Source organism: Xenopus laevis, chromosome 1L (genome assembly GCF_017654675.1).
Source record: "Xenopus laevis strain J_2021 chromosome 1L, Xenopus_laevis_v10.1, whole genome shotgun sequence".
Classification (NCBI taxonomy): Eukaryota; Metazoa; Chordata; class Amphibia; order Anura; family Pipidae; genus Xenopus; species Xenopus laevis.
Window position 1 is genome coordinate 132,560,388 of NC_054371.1, and position 15,745 is coordinate 132,576,132.

The following is a 15,745-nucleotide window of genomic DNA, read 5'->3' on the forward strand; positions in this document are numbered from 1 at the left end:
ATGGTCTTAGATACAGACCGAAACGTCGACCTGCTTTTTTAAATGTACTAAATAAAATGTAAGTTTTTTAACTTTTTGATGGAACACCTGTGTGCATCCTCATTTTTGGATTTTCTATATATATATATATATATATATATATATAATATATATATATATATATATATATATATATATATATATATATATATAATATCAAAACAGGGGGGTTGTGGGAGCACTCTAAAGGCTTTAAAGTATATATATATATATAAGTATAATAAATGCTATTGCATATGTACCCAAAACAGGGGTTATTTTGTTACAAAGTTATGATCATAAAATTGATAAGCCACCATACCACGTCAAGGTAAACCCCGAATGGCGGTCCCTAACTTGTTTTATATTTTATGTGCATTTTAGCATTACCTGTAATCAATGTCCGTTGAACGCTGTTTTTTCACTGAGGGCTAAATCCTCCCCAGCCAGCAATCAGGCTTTTAAAGGAGAGATATTCCCAAAACAAACGCCCAATTTTAAAAGCAAAGGATCACCACTAGTTTAAAGGGGGGGTACGGGGTGCTACAACCACTGAAGCTATGCCACAGCTCCTGGCTAAATATACAATATCAAAACAGGGGGGTTGTGGGAGCACTCTAAAGGCTTTAAAGTATATATATATATAAGTATAATAAATGCTATTGCATATGTACCCAAAACAGGGGTTATTTTGTTACAAAGTTATGATCATAAAATTGATAAGCCACCATACCACGTCAAGGTAAACCCCGAATGGCGGTCCCTAACTTGTTTTATATTTTATGTGCATTTTAGCATTACCTGTAATCAATGTCCGTTGAACGCTGTTTTTTCACTGAGGGCTAAATCCTCCCCATACCCCCCCTTTAAACTAGTGGTGATCCTATGCTTTTAAAATTGGGCGTTTGTTTTGGGAATATCTCTCCTTTAAAAACCTGATTGCTGGCTGGGGAGGATTTAGCCCTTAGTGAAAAAACAGCGTTCAACGGACATTGATTACAGGTAATGCTAAAATGCACATAAAATATAAAACAAGTTAGGGACCGCCATTCGGGGTTTACCTTGACGTGGTATGGTGGCTTATCAATTTTATGATCATAACTTTGTAACAAAATAACCCCTGTTTTGGGTACATATGCAATAGCATTTATTATACTTATATATACTTTAAAGCCTTTAGAGTGCTCCCACAACCCCCCTGTTTTGATATTTTATATATATATATATATATATATATATATATATATATATATATATATATATATATATATATATATATATATATACATACAGCATGTTAATTAGACACTAAAATAATAAATCTCCTGCTTCTGACAATGCATACTTAACATGTAGAATGTCAGGTATTCATTTAGCACACTCAACTCCTGCTAATCCATCTGTTCTTCATAATAAATGGAATCTCTCTATTTTTGCAAGGAATAAGAAGAACAGGAAAGATAGGGGAGAAACCTTGTATGTCTATGCACATGGATAAAAGGAGCAAAGATAATCAAACAGTGGATCTTCAACTGAAGTATCAGTTGTTAAGATTCACAATATTATTTTGATGTCTATTTCTCTCTCTCTAGAGCTATGAATATCCTGTAAATGATATCCTTTTAAATGGTGCTTAGTGATGTCTTCGGTTATAATCGGAGCTTAGTGATTCTGTCATAAGAAATGTGGTGTATTATAATAAATAAAGTACCCCCTGTATAAGAGGATATTAGAAGTCACTTTAGAGTTCCATGACCTGTATAAAATCATTCGGCCTTGGCTTTGTGCTTTTCGGCCTTGGTCATGGAACTCCTTGGTAACTTATAATATCCTTATATTTTACAACAGGGGTACTTTATTCACTATATATATATATATATATATATATATATATATATATATATATATATATATATATATAAAAATAAACAATAGTTTCCAGACCAGCACTCCCTTTTGTGTAAAAAACGTAATCTTTTATTGTTGCATAGTATCAATGCCCAACGTTTCGGTCCCTATTGGGTCCTTTTTGCACCATGCACGAATAAGTATACTTTGAAATATATCTGATGGTCAATGCCGTGAGTGCTTTCTCTGGACTTTTATTTATATATATATATATATATATTTATTTATTAAAGGGATACTGTCATGGGAAAAAACATTTTTTTCAAAATGAATCAGTTAATAGTGCTGCTCTAGCAGAATTCTGCACTGAAATCCATTTCTTAAAAGAGCAAACAGATTTTTTTATATTCAATTTTGAAATCTGACATGGGGCTAGACATATTGTCAATTTCCCAGATGCCCCAAGTCATGTGACTTGTGCTCTGATAAACTTCAATCATTCTTTACTGCAGTACTGCAAGTTGGAGGCAGGGGTGCTTCGCCAATGAGGCGAGTTAAGGCTGTCGCCTCAGGCGGCAGCACCCCACTAGGTACCAGGGGCAGCAAAAATGCTGCTCCTGGTACTTTAAGAGCGAATTTCCGGGGGAGGGGGGGCAGCAGCAACTGCTGCTGCCTCAGGCAGCAAGAGGGGCCAGGATCGCCCCTGGTTGGAGGGATATCACCCCCCTCCCTTTTCCCCCCCAGCAGCCAAACAAAAGAACAATGGGAAGGTAACCAGATAGCAGGTCCCTAACACAAGATAACAGCTGCCTGGTAGATCTAAGAACAGCACTCAATAGTAAAAACCCATGTCCCACTGAGACACATTCAGTTACATTGAGAAGGAAAAACAACAGCCTGCCAGAAAGCATTTCTCTCCTAATGTGCAGGCACAAGTCACATGACCAGGGGCAGCTGGGAAATTGACAAAATGTCTAGTCCCATGTCAGATTTCAAAATTGAATATAAAAAAATCTGTTTGCTCTTTTGAGAAATGGATTTCAGTGCAGAATTCTGCTGGAGCAGCACTATTAACTGATTCATTTTGAAAATGTTTTTTGTTCCCATGACAGTATAACTGAGGGTTAGGATAATAGCACAGGTTTTTTGATTGCCTCTAAGTAGTTGTAGTTGTCAAAACTCTGCAGCCCATAGTTGCCTATTGGAAGTGCATTGCCTAAAGCACAAGTAGCTGTGATAAGCAGTTCTCCACTCACATACACTGACACATGTGCTTTATGCATAGATTACTATGGGAAATGTGAAAGGGTTTTTTCAGCAGTATAAAACAATTCTTAGTCTTGTTTTCAGTTACAGCCTAGAAATAAACACACAATCGTCACTCGCACCAGCCTTTCTCAAAGTCACAAACTATTATAAAAATAGTATATACAGTAATAATATAGGTCATTTTTATAATTGTTGCTGGTGCAACAGCTGAAACATTAGTGATGGACTCAACTTTTGCTGATTCACAAGTCCTGTGAGTGCGGCTTCTTCAAGGAGGTATTTATATGCTGTAATTCTTAAAAGCACCTCTTCTTCTGTAGATTTTGTTTAATCTAACTGAATACACAGAATGCAGTCTACAATTAGACCCTCTCAAAGGAAGGACTGTCAACAAATACATTGTTTTATCAGTTGTGATAATGTATAGAATTTATTATTCAATTTTACTGTTTAGTTTCATATTGTCTTCATCTTGACGTTAAACCCCCAGAATGAATGCTTAACAAACAGACAGTTTATATAATATTAGGTAACATATTAAAGAATCTTACCAAACTGTAGTATATACATGTTTAAAAGTAAATATTACTCATTTCCATCTTTTACTTTGAGCCACCATTTTGTGATGGTCTGTGTGTGTTCTGACTCAGAGATCACCTGACCAGAAATAATGCAGCTCTTACTGTAGAAGAGCGGCATTAAATGTGGGTGTAAAAGATGTGTGCCCTTGGTTTGTTTGTGTGCACTGTGAATTGTATTGTCCCAGGGGCAGCCTTAGTAATTAAAATGGCAATTTTCTATTTAGGATTACCCAATGGCACATACCACAGTGGGGTAATAGCAAGGATTATTATGTGCAAAACACAGCACAAAATTGACCCCAGACAGAACACTACTTTATCTTTTAAATATAATAAACTTGAGGCATTCTCCAATTTGGCAATGCATCAGGCCACCATCTTATTTTGCCTTATACACATGCATGAGAGTTGGTCTGCTGAGTAACCTTTTTAGATGCTTATAGAAGGAACATGTTTGTTTGTTTGTATTCTATTTAACTGCATAAATGGCATAGTCGACTACAGCATTAGGAACACACACAGAAAGTTCAGTGTAAATAGAGTTCAGCCTAGGTTAGCTTTTAGAATGAACTAAGATCAATCACTTAAAGGTTAGCTTTTAGTGAAGTCAGCAATACAGACAATACTCCCAAGCCCACAGCTAATGGGCATCATCTACCCAGGCATTCTATACTATAAATTTTGGATTTGGTACCATTTACTTGGCACACATAGTTACATAGTTAAATTGGGTTGAAAAAAGACAAAGTCCATCAAGTTCAACCCCTCCAAATGAAAACCCAGCTTCCACTAACTAACTTAATTTCTTTTTATGAGAAGGTAAGTAGAGACCTCGATTCTGGGATGGCAGTGGATGTGATTTACTTAGACTTTGCTAAAGCATTTGATACAGTGCCACACTAAAGGTTACTGGTTAAATTAAGGAATGTTACCCTGGAACATAGTATTTGTACCTGGATAGAGAACTGGCTAAAAGATAGACTACAAAGAGTGGTGGTAAATGGAACATTTTCTAATTGGACCAGTGTTGTTGGTGGAGTACCGCAGGGCTCTGTACTAGGTCCTTTGCTTTTCAACTTGTTTATTAATGACCTGGAGGTGGGCATTGAAAGTACTGTTTCTATTTTTGCAGATGATACTAAATTGTGCAGAACTATAGGTTCCATGGAGGATGCTGCCACTTTGCAGAGTGATTTGTCTAAGTTGGGAAACTGGGCAGCAAACTGGAAAATGATGTTCAATGTTGATAAATGCAAGGTTATGCACTTTGGCAAAAATAATATAAATGCAAGTTATACACTAAGGGGCATATTTATCAAGGGTCAAATTTCGAAATTCAAAAAACTTCGAAATTCAAAAAGACCAACCAAAAATAAGTCGGTTATTTTTTGGTTGAATAGGTCCATTTCGGATGGAATATTTCCATACTCAGCCGAATTCGAATCATTCGAATAGAAGGAATAGGGCATTCGATCAAATTTGATTCAAAGTTTTTCCCCAAAAAACCTTTGATTTTTCAAAGTCCACCAATTGACTCCAGATAGGTTCTAGGGGGTTCCCCATAGGCTAAAACAGCAATTCAGCAGATTTTAGATGGCGAATGGTCTAAGTCGAAATTTTAAAGAGACAGTACATGATAAATTACGATATTCGAATTTTCAAATTTTTTACAAATTCAAATCTAATTTGGACTATTGCCTAGTCGAAGTACACAAAAGATAGCTTGAAATTAAATTTTTTTTTCATTTGAAAATTCACCTCGAGTGTGTTGGGAGTTTCCTTAAATGAGAAGGATCTAGGGTTTTTTGTAGATAACAAGTTGTCTAATTCTGGGTAGTGTCATTCTGTGGCTACTAAAGCAAATAAAGTTCTGTCTTGCATAAAAAAGGACATTAACTCAAGGGATGAAAACATAATTATGCCTCTTTATAGGTCCCTGGTGAGGCCTCATCTGGAGTATGCAGTGCAGTTTTGGACTCCTGTCCTTAAGAGGGATATAAATGAGCTGGAGAGAGTGCAGAGACGGCCGGCATAAAAAAAAAAAAATGTCGCCGGTGTCCAAAACACGGACGCCAGCGTCAAAAATGGACGCCAGCGTCAGAAAAACTGACGCCAGTGCCGTTTCGCTGATTTTTCCCCGTTTCGTGAATTTCACGGGAAATTTGTGAATTTTTCGGCGCAAATTCGCCCATCACTATAGATATGGGTATAGATATGGGTATATATAATTTATGTGAAAGTAGGGAGGGCTGTGTGTATGGATGTTGGGTTTTCATTTTGAGGGGTTGAACTTGATGGACTTTGTCTTTTTTCAACCTGATTTAACTATGTAACTATGTAAAAGACTCTAATACAAAATTCCATCCTATAGAAGTCAAAGTGAGTTGCACTTATCCTGTTGGACCATTTTTAATCAATTTAGGCTTTTAGGGGTCTTCGCATTTTTTTTCCACTATGAATTGTCCGAAAAACTCACATTTTTAGACGTTTATAGGTATTTGTGTGTTTTAAATTGTGTTTTTTAAATTTGGATCTTTTAATACATTTCATGACGTTCATGGTTTTAGAGAAAGTGAGTTTAGTTGTGGTTTCAAAAACAATTAAATACTGAAAAAAACTGATTATATAGGATATTGATAAATAGGCCATTATGTGTCTCAATTTATATGCTATTGTTTATCTACCCCCTGTTGGGACCTACTGGTCAAAGAAAAGCAATTACCTGATTGCATCTTTAAGGGGCAGATGTATCAAGGGTCGAATATTGAGGGTCAATTAACCCTCAATATTAGACTGCCGAATTAAAATCCTTCGACTTCGAATATCGAAGACGAAGGATTTTGCGCAATTCGTTTCGAACGATTCGAAGGATTTTAATCTATCGATCGAAGGATTATCCTTCGATCAAAAAATTGTAAGCAAGCCTATGGGGACCTTCCCCATAGGCTAACATTGGCCTCGGTAGGTTTTAGGTGGTGAACTAGGGGGTTGAAGAAATTTTTAAAGAGACAGTACTTCGATTATCGAATAGTCGAATAGTTGAACGATTTTTAGTTCGAATCGTTCGATTCGAAGTCGAAGGTCGTAGTCAAAGGTCGAAGTAGCCAATTCGATGGTCGAAATAGCCAAAAAAAAAACATTCGAAATTCTAACTATTTTTCCTCTATTCCTTTCCTTCGAACTTAGTGAATGGGCTCCTAAATGTACATGAAGAACATCAATCTCTTGATGGTTATGGTCCTTCAGGGTCAGATTCCGGGAGATTACTCACCCCGCGAGTAATCTCCCCGAACTGCCTCCCGCCGGCTAGAAGGTAAATCGCAGGCGGGATGGCACTCGGATCGCTTCATTTTCGGAAGTTGACCGAAGTTTCCTTGTGAGGCAACTTCGGAAAACGAATCGCTCCGAGTGCCATCCCGTTAGCAATTTACATTCTAGCCGGCGGGAGACAGTTTGGGGAGATTAGTCACCCTGAAGAAGAGGAGACTTGTCGCCAGGTGACTAATCTCCCCGAATCTGAGCTTGTGCCCTGACCCTAAAGAAAGCCAAATGACTGTTCTTGCTTTGAGAGGATTAACTTTAATGAAGCTACTACAGAATGACACAGCCACTAAAAATGACTTCACTCTAAGACAGTGACTTGTATGTTGTTTGGATAGTAGCAATATATCAGAGTTTTTTGCATTGTCTTTACTCATCAGGGTGTAAATGGATTTTAAGGTAATTTTTAATCTATATGCAAATGAGGTATTCTTGCAGCAGCTGCTGTATGAATGGAAAAAAATTAAAACGCAACATTTGTTTAAAAAAGCCAAGGTGGATGATCATAATTAGCTTGTCACGGATGGAGTCAGCTTGTGATGGAGAAAAAAAGTTTCCTTGAAGTTAGTTGAATGGTGTTTGGTTACAATGAATTACATCCTATTACTTCATGGTCCATTCACTGGGTTTATAATAATTCTTTTATGTATTGTATAAAAAATCTAGAGAAGGAAGACTGTACGGCTGCTTTTTCCTGTGGAACTCAAATTCCAGTTTACTGGAACAGCTTATACAGTATAAAGTTCCTGTAGATTTTTCATTAATTTATTGTTCAGGTATTTCAAAATCTTCAGAATATCAAATTATTTTTAACAATCTAAAATAATGAAAAATATAAAACTTACAATAGCGTCAACATTGAAAAATGAAGGCCTTATCTTCCAAAGACCAAAGATATCAGGGGTTATTTACTAAACCTTGATTTTTTTTTCTGGTACAGGTTTTTTGGACACAAATTTTTGGAGGAAAATAAAAAACAATTTTTTTTTAAATTCATTATTTTTTTGAAAAAAAATTAGTTTAGAGTTTTTAGTGAAAAAAACTTAAATTTTTCGGGTAAAACACAACTCAACCTTTAGTAAATAGACTTCTGTAAACAGATAATACAATTAAACTTAATTCATATGACAGGTAAAACCACATTAGGATAAAAACTTCTTAAATTAATATAGGAAAAATGTGTCCTTTAAAAAATGACTTTTTAATTTTAGATATACATATAAGTATTGGACCTGTTATCCAAAATGCTTGGGACCTGCGGTTTTCCAGATAAGGCGTCTTTCTGTAATTTGGATCTCCATACCATAAGTCTACTAATAAATCATTTATGCACTAATTAAACCCAATATAATCGTTTTGCCATCAATAAGGATTAATTATTTCTTAATTGGGATCAAGTACAACATACTGTTTTATTATTACATAGAAAAAGGAAAAACGGAATTAAAATCAGAATTATTTGCATAAAATAAAGTCGCTTAGTGAATCTTTGGGAGATGGCCCTCCTGTTATTTGGAGCTCTCTGGATAACAGGTTTGGGATAATGGATCCCATACCTGTAGTAAATATTAAAGATAGGTGTTAGCACTCATTCGCACTCTATCGCCAGGCGACAATTCGCCATGGCGAATGGACGTTACTCCGGAAATTCACTAAAATATGGATTTTATTGAACGTAACCTCTTTCGCCAGACTTGGCTTCGCCAGCTCAGACCAGGCAAAGTGCATAGAACTTTACTTACATCATATTCTTTAGTGGAAAAAGCATCGAAGTTCAAAAAACACTGGCGTCTTTTCCTTTTTTCAGAGTGTTGGCCTGTAAAAGTCCATAAAATTTTTTTTTTGGTAACCGGTTTCCCCCATACATTATCTAACATATGGAACATTAACTATACAGTGGGCTTATGTGTAGGGCATTATAACAACTCAAATGTTTTTATTAAGGTTCCCTGGACATGTGTAATGAACAGTGGAAATCTAATGTATTTGCTGCACCATATAACATAAAGACGTCCATTCAACTTTTAAATTTCCCGCCATATGCAAATTAATCTGAGCGCTGGACCTCTAGTGAATTTGCACTAGGCAGAAATGAACATTAGCGCATCTTCACTTTGAACTGAAAAGTCGCCAGCATTCGGCACCCATGACGAATTTTCGCCAGTTAGTGAATCTGCGCCTTATGGGAGATGGCCCTCCTGTAATTTGGAGCTCTCTGGATAACAGGTTTGGGATAATGGATCCCATATCTGTAGTCCATATTATACTACCTTTTTAAACTCTTTTTATTATCTAGGCCTATCAAATTTAGGCCTATTCAAATTCTGCATATCCTTGACTGAGAGCCAGGCATTGCTATCTAATCCAATGTATTTATAAACCTGTGTCATGAGTTTACCTGAACCCCACCGTAAATTCCAGCTCTTAAAAAATGCTGTGCAAAAACATTGCTTGCATTTACTGTTTCTTATACCACTTCTTAAGCTGGAATTTTCTTGGCACCTGAATTTTTTACATTGACATTGATTGGTTTTGCCAGATTTGAAATGGTGAAAAATAATGGCATTAAATGATGGTGTTGGGCAGCATAAAATAGATAAATAAATAATAACGCTTCTGGTTCTCTTTAATGGATGATTTCAGGGATTGTGATAGCAGATCTCAAAACATCTAGGTGTTAAGATATGTATTAAAGCAAGAGAAGCATGGTGTCTGTGTGCAGTTTCCCCTCTTTCTAAAAGAAATAGGGATGTAGCGAACCGCCGAGTATGTGTTCGCGAACACCGGCAAAAAATGCGAACAGTTCGCGAACTGTTCGTGAACTTCGAACATCCGAAAATCGTTCGATTCAAACGATCGAAGGATTTTAATCGTTCGATCGAACGATTTACGTTCGAATCGAACGAAAATCGTTCAATTTTAGCGATCGAATGGTCGAACGATTTTGACGCGAACGCCTATTGGCGAACGTCGCGCGACGTTCGCGAACTTGCGGCGGACGCGAACAGTCGAAGTTCGCGCGAACTAGTTCGCCGGCGAACAGTTCGCTACATCCCTAAAAAGAAAGCTGCAGGCTCAGGTGAGATTGAGCTACCGGTTATCCAATCTCTTAAACAGAATGCCAACAAGGTGTTCTATATGGGGAATCTGAACCACTCCAGACCACTTTACTTGCAGTAGATGATCTACTACTAACCATTTAGTTCCCTTCCCCTCTGTGCTAGTTCATAAGTGCTTCTCTTGTTCAGTACTTTCTATAACAACTCACACATCCCAGAACTACTTTGGCAAGTTAGGATCCACTAATAAGGCAAGAGTATCAGCAATTCTATTCAGCTTTCAATTTATAATTTTGCTTACCTATATTGTTACACCTCCAAGGTATTGTCAATGTATACGGGTATGTGACCAGTTATCCAGAATTCTCAGGACCTGGGGCTTTCCGGCTAAAGGGTCTCTCTGTTATTTGGGTCTCCATGCCTCCTGAAAAATCATCTGAACATTAATTAAACCCAACAGAATTGTTTTGAATCCAATAAGGATTCATTATATTGTATCTGAGATCAAGGTACTTTCTTCCTGAACCATTTGATTGAAATAGAGTGTATGGGAGATGGCCTTCCCATAATCCAGAGCGAATGAGATAAGTGTTTTTTCCACTTTAATTATATATATAATATAAAAAACAAACTTACTTAGCAACTGCCACATAATGGATGCCATACCTTTATTATTGTATTATAAGGAAGACACATAAAAAGACCTAGGACATAAATAAATATACTGGCAGTTGCTAAGTAAGTTTATTTTTAATTTCAAAATTAAAGTGGGAAAAAATGTATCTTATCTCATTCGATGTTCATATAAATGCACTGATCTTGTAGGTTTATATCAGACACACAGACAGTAAAGATATCGCTAGACCAGCAGATTCCCAAGACCATTGCTTTGACTGCATTTTATAGTACACAATTACGATACTTCATTATCAGCCGCTAAAGGAAATGAGCATCCCCAACTGCAGCGCAGCACTCTATTAAACACCAATACAATTATCTGTACATCTATATTGCAAAATGACTCGGCTGCCACATAATGGCCATAAACATTCATTTTCCTGAAGTAACATTGATTTCAGGATAACATTACTTAAGCATTGTATGGTTCTGAATTTTTAGATGGATCACTGGTTAAACTGAGGTACTTTATTTGGCATATAACACTGCAGAAAAGGTTATTGTGAATCTGGGAGCATTTCTGAGTTGTTAGCAGTGCAGACTATGATTTAATTCCCTTTGGCATTTCTAATTTCTACTTGCACAAAATTGCCCCTTCAACTAAACAGCAAGCTTTCCACAACAACCATATAAACACCACAAATAAAGTCACAACAAGTATGTTTTTGCATTTTAGCATTTAGTGCAAACCTTTGAGTATAAAGAAATAAAATTTAAATGAATTATCAATGTTGCCATTGTCATGCCATCATTTTAAATGTACAGTATTCTCATACATTTAAACCGTAACATTTATGGTTATCTCCTGTCTGTATAAGTCCTATTCTCTTCGCAAGGATTGTGCCTTAGTATAAAGAGTGAATACCTTTGGTATATAGGTATACAGTATATATATATATATATATATATATATATATATATATATATATATATATATATAAAGCATATCTCTATCGCTTGTACAAATCTACTTGTTTTTGTACATACCTGTTATGGAAGATTGCTGGTTAAGTGCCTGCTCCACATCATGGTTGGGTTCACTGTTAGCTGAATGCTAAGGGTGGTGCACCTGGACCTCTTTGGGGCATATTTACTAAAGAGCGAATTGTGGGGGTTTCAAATTTGGCTAATTTACTAAAAGATGAAGAGGACAATTTGATAGCGAAAAAACTTAGCGCTAGAGAAGTTTTAAACAGTGAAAATTCCCCAGAGAAAACCTGATACTTTATCGAAGTGCAAACGGTATCCTTTTCGCCAAAGTTACTTTGCCAGGTTCAGAATGGCGAACTCCCATTATAAAGATAGAGCAGCCACTTTTAAATTGCAATCTACTGTACATTGCCCTACTTTTCTCCATGGTGAAAATTCTCTGGCAAAAAATTCTCTCGAGAATTATCCCAACTACTATTGTATGGGGAAATATACTGGCGAATTTTCACAGAGAATTTATGCCAGGAGAAAATTCACCACATTTCTCTTAAAAAAGGGAACTTGTGATGTTTAGTAAATATGGAGCTGTGTTGTGAAACTACACCTGGGCAGTCAGGCAAACTGTGGTGGAAAATTCACACTTTCAGTGTCAATTTAATTTATGACTATGAAGATTTTCATTCATCCAGGTCATGGTATATCTAATATAAGTCAATTGTTTGTATGGGTTAATTGTTGTCAATTGTTAAGCACTGTGCATAGGTCCATGTATTTATATACTCAAAGAAAAAAATGCATGCACAGCACCTCACATTGAAGCATTTAATTGTGCAAATTCACCACAATGTATCAACAAATATATCAATAAACAATTTCATAGCATAATACACCACATGGCTGTGTTTCGCGCCATCTGATGAAAGCGCCCAATGGCATGAAACGCGTCAGGAGGGAGTGGCTGACACAAGGTATGCAGACGGGGGGGGGGAGACACAGCCATGTGGTGTATTATGCTATGAAATTGTTTATTGATATATTTGTTGATACATTATGGTGAATTTGCACAATTAAATGCTTTGATGTGAGGTTCTGTGCATGCAGAGCTGGGCCAAGAAAGTTTGACACCCTAGGCAACGGTTCCAATCAGCGCCCCCCCTCCTATTTAAGCATTTCCCCCCACAGTACCAGCAGCTAGCCCATCATGGCCCCCAAGGCAGCCCCCCCACAGTACCAGCAGCCTGCCAGGCGCCAGCCCATCATGGCCCCCAACCCCAAGGCAGCCCCCTCATCTATACTACCTATGTGCCAAGCGAAGTGCCAATGCCCGAAGAGCCCCCATGATCTCTGTATCTGTGCCAGCAGCAGCCCAGCAAGCGACTTCAAGGAAGGTAGGAAGTTACTACAGCAGCCAGCAGGGCCCCAGACAGGCAGTCAGCAGTACAGAGTGACAGTCTTCAGCGCCGAGTTACTGCTCCCGAGTCCCTCTAGACGCGCACAGTCTGCAGCCAGGTCCTGTCTCTGCCAGATTCCTCTTTGTAGTGACTTGCGTTGCAGTCCAATGCGCATGCGCGCCATCGCGTCTCAGAGAATTGGAAGTCACACTCACAAAGAGGGTTTTGGTGCCCTTGGGGGCATGTGATTTTTAAAAATTATCCTTTAATACTAAAGGCCAGCCATGGGACTACATTTTAATACTGAAAAAAAAATGTAAATTCCCCCCCCCCGTAAAGTGCCCCCCCCCAGTTATTGCACCCTAGGCTGTTGCCTACCCCTTGTGTGCATGCATTTTTTTCTTTGAGTATATCTAATATAAGTAATTCAAAAACAACTGGACTTGCTGGGTAATTATTGAAGACGTTTCACTACTCATCCAAGCAGCTTCTTCAGTTCAATTGACTGGTGTGGGAAGTTCTCGGCAAATATACTCTTCCACTAATCCATTGGATATATATTTACAGTATTTCTTATTGCAATAGCCGATTGTTGCATGTCAGTTTTTACCATTAATATTGACAAATCGCATGGATTAACACAGCGTCGGACTGGCCCACCGGGGTACCAGGAAAACTCCCGGTGGGCCCAGGTGTCAGTGGGCCTCTTGCTTCTAATCATTTAGCCTATTTCATGGCCATTCCCTATTTTTTTATGGGAAAAAAATGTGTATTAATGGAAGCGTAAGTAGATATAAAAGTTTAGGAGAATAAAGAGGTTGAGTGAGGAGAGAAGGAATAATAGTTTGAAAAGAGGGCCCACAGTCTAAGGTTTTCTGATGGGCCCCTGGCATCCTTGTCTGACACTGCTGTAAATTGTGATGACATGAACGGGGGAATGTAATAAAAATCGCTAACGGAAAAACTATTCGCAATGCGAAAAGTTATGCCTTTGCGCGAACAAATTTTGCTTTGTGCGAATTTAATATAGCTTTTGCGAGCCCGGAAACTGTTTAGCGACCACTTCCGACAGTGAAAGACCGTTTGCGAATTTTATAGTTTGCGCCAATGCGCAGTCAATGTAATAAAACTTCTTACTGAAAAAGTCGTTATGTTTGCTCCAAAAGATTACGACACCTTCAAGCACTTCTTATGAGTGCGCAATTATAATTCTCAATGCGCAATTAAAATTCGCAACAGTTTAAGGAACAATATTACAGTGCGAGATGTGGATTTTTACTCTTATTGGTGCAAATTGTTTTGCACTTTGCGACTTTTATTACATTCCCCTGGAAGTGTCCTGTGGTGTAGACACTAATGATTTTAATTTTTGTATGGGTTATAAATGGTTAATGCTAAGTAGGCGATTGTTGTAAATAGTTGTAAATATTGGTGCTTTTGTGACCTGTATTCATCTGCATGCTGGGGTTCTCGTGACATAGAAACCAAAGAGTTAATGTTAAATATGTACAGTAGTTAAGGAATTTTTTGTATAATATCTAATGTATATGGGTGACGCTATTGCTTATGAAGAAATGGCTTTTGGTCACAAAATGTTCCACGCATTCTTCTCCTTACATACTTATACAATAAACATCAAATCTCCCATGTCTTTAGTGAGGATCAGCTATGGATAAAGTTATTACATGTGAGTTGCAGTTTGTTTTGTCTGTGGCTGTGATGGATTTTCATCAGAGCTTCTGACTTGCTAGTTCAGCTTACACCAGTTGCTCTACTTTTTTTTGTCTTTTGTGATAGGCTCAAGACAGGTAACCAAAAAGAGAAATCATGATAAGAGAAAAAAGGATTAAAAAAAACTATATATATATATATATATATATATATATATATATATATATATATATATATATATATATATATATATATATATATATATATACACACACATACACACACAGAAAGAGGGTTCCAGAAAACACAGTGACACAAATTGAATTTATTGAACGATGAGGATAAGTTAAGTAGTTCGACCTCATGTTAGTTTTGCAGTATGGTACATGAAAGGTGTCACTTTCCAAGCACAACATAATATTTTCTCTTTCCCAGTAACTTAGACTGGCTCTGTGATTTTCTTGCAGACGCAGACAAGAAGCAATGACAGCTGACTGTGCAGTAAGTGCCTCCTTATCTTTCATGCACTGAAATCTAGCAGAAAAGTCCATCGCTCTTCACATCACAAAGTGGAGCTCTTTGGTCTTGCTTTGTTTTTGTTGTTGTTGTTCCCCTACATCTGCTTTATTTTATTCATGGGAGCAGTATTGTACATTTCCATTTTTCTAGCAGATTTATGATACCAAAGGCATCCTTATTTTTGATCATAAGAATCTTTAGCAGCAAGGAAAGCAAGAAACTATTAACCCTTTAGTAGTGGCTGGGAGAAGTTTAGCTCGCTGTAATTTGTCTCTCAGTCTAAATGGGGAGAGATTTTCAGTTCTGGAACATAAATGAATGGTGTTCAGGCTACATAAACTGGGCCATTCTACTAGATTATAGTCTACTACACATAGCAGGGTTTTCCCTACAGGGCAAAACTCAGCTGTCTTTCTACACCTAAAAGACAAGGGATGAAGCAACCTTAGGACGGAAAAAT

The 15,745-nt window shown here is 37.3% G+C and overlaps 1 protein-coding gene across 1 annotated transcript in view; it reads right to left on the reverse strand.

Moving 5' to 3' along the window:
* Positions 1 to 15,317, reverse strand: part of LOC108696900 (gamma-crystallin-2) — a 43,045-nt gene extending 27,728 nt beyond the window's left edge. The window contains exon 1 of the mRNA XM_041584594.1: positions 15,153 to 15,317. Coding sequence (XP_041440528.1) covers positions 15,153 to 15,317 — 165 coding nt within the window. The remainder of the gene's footprint in view (positions 1 to 15,152) is intronic.
* Between the last annotated feature and the right edge of the window lie 428 nt (positions 15,318 to 15,745).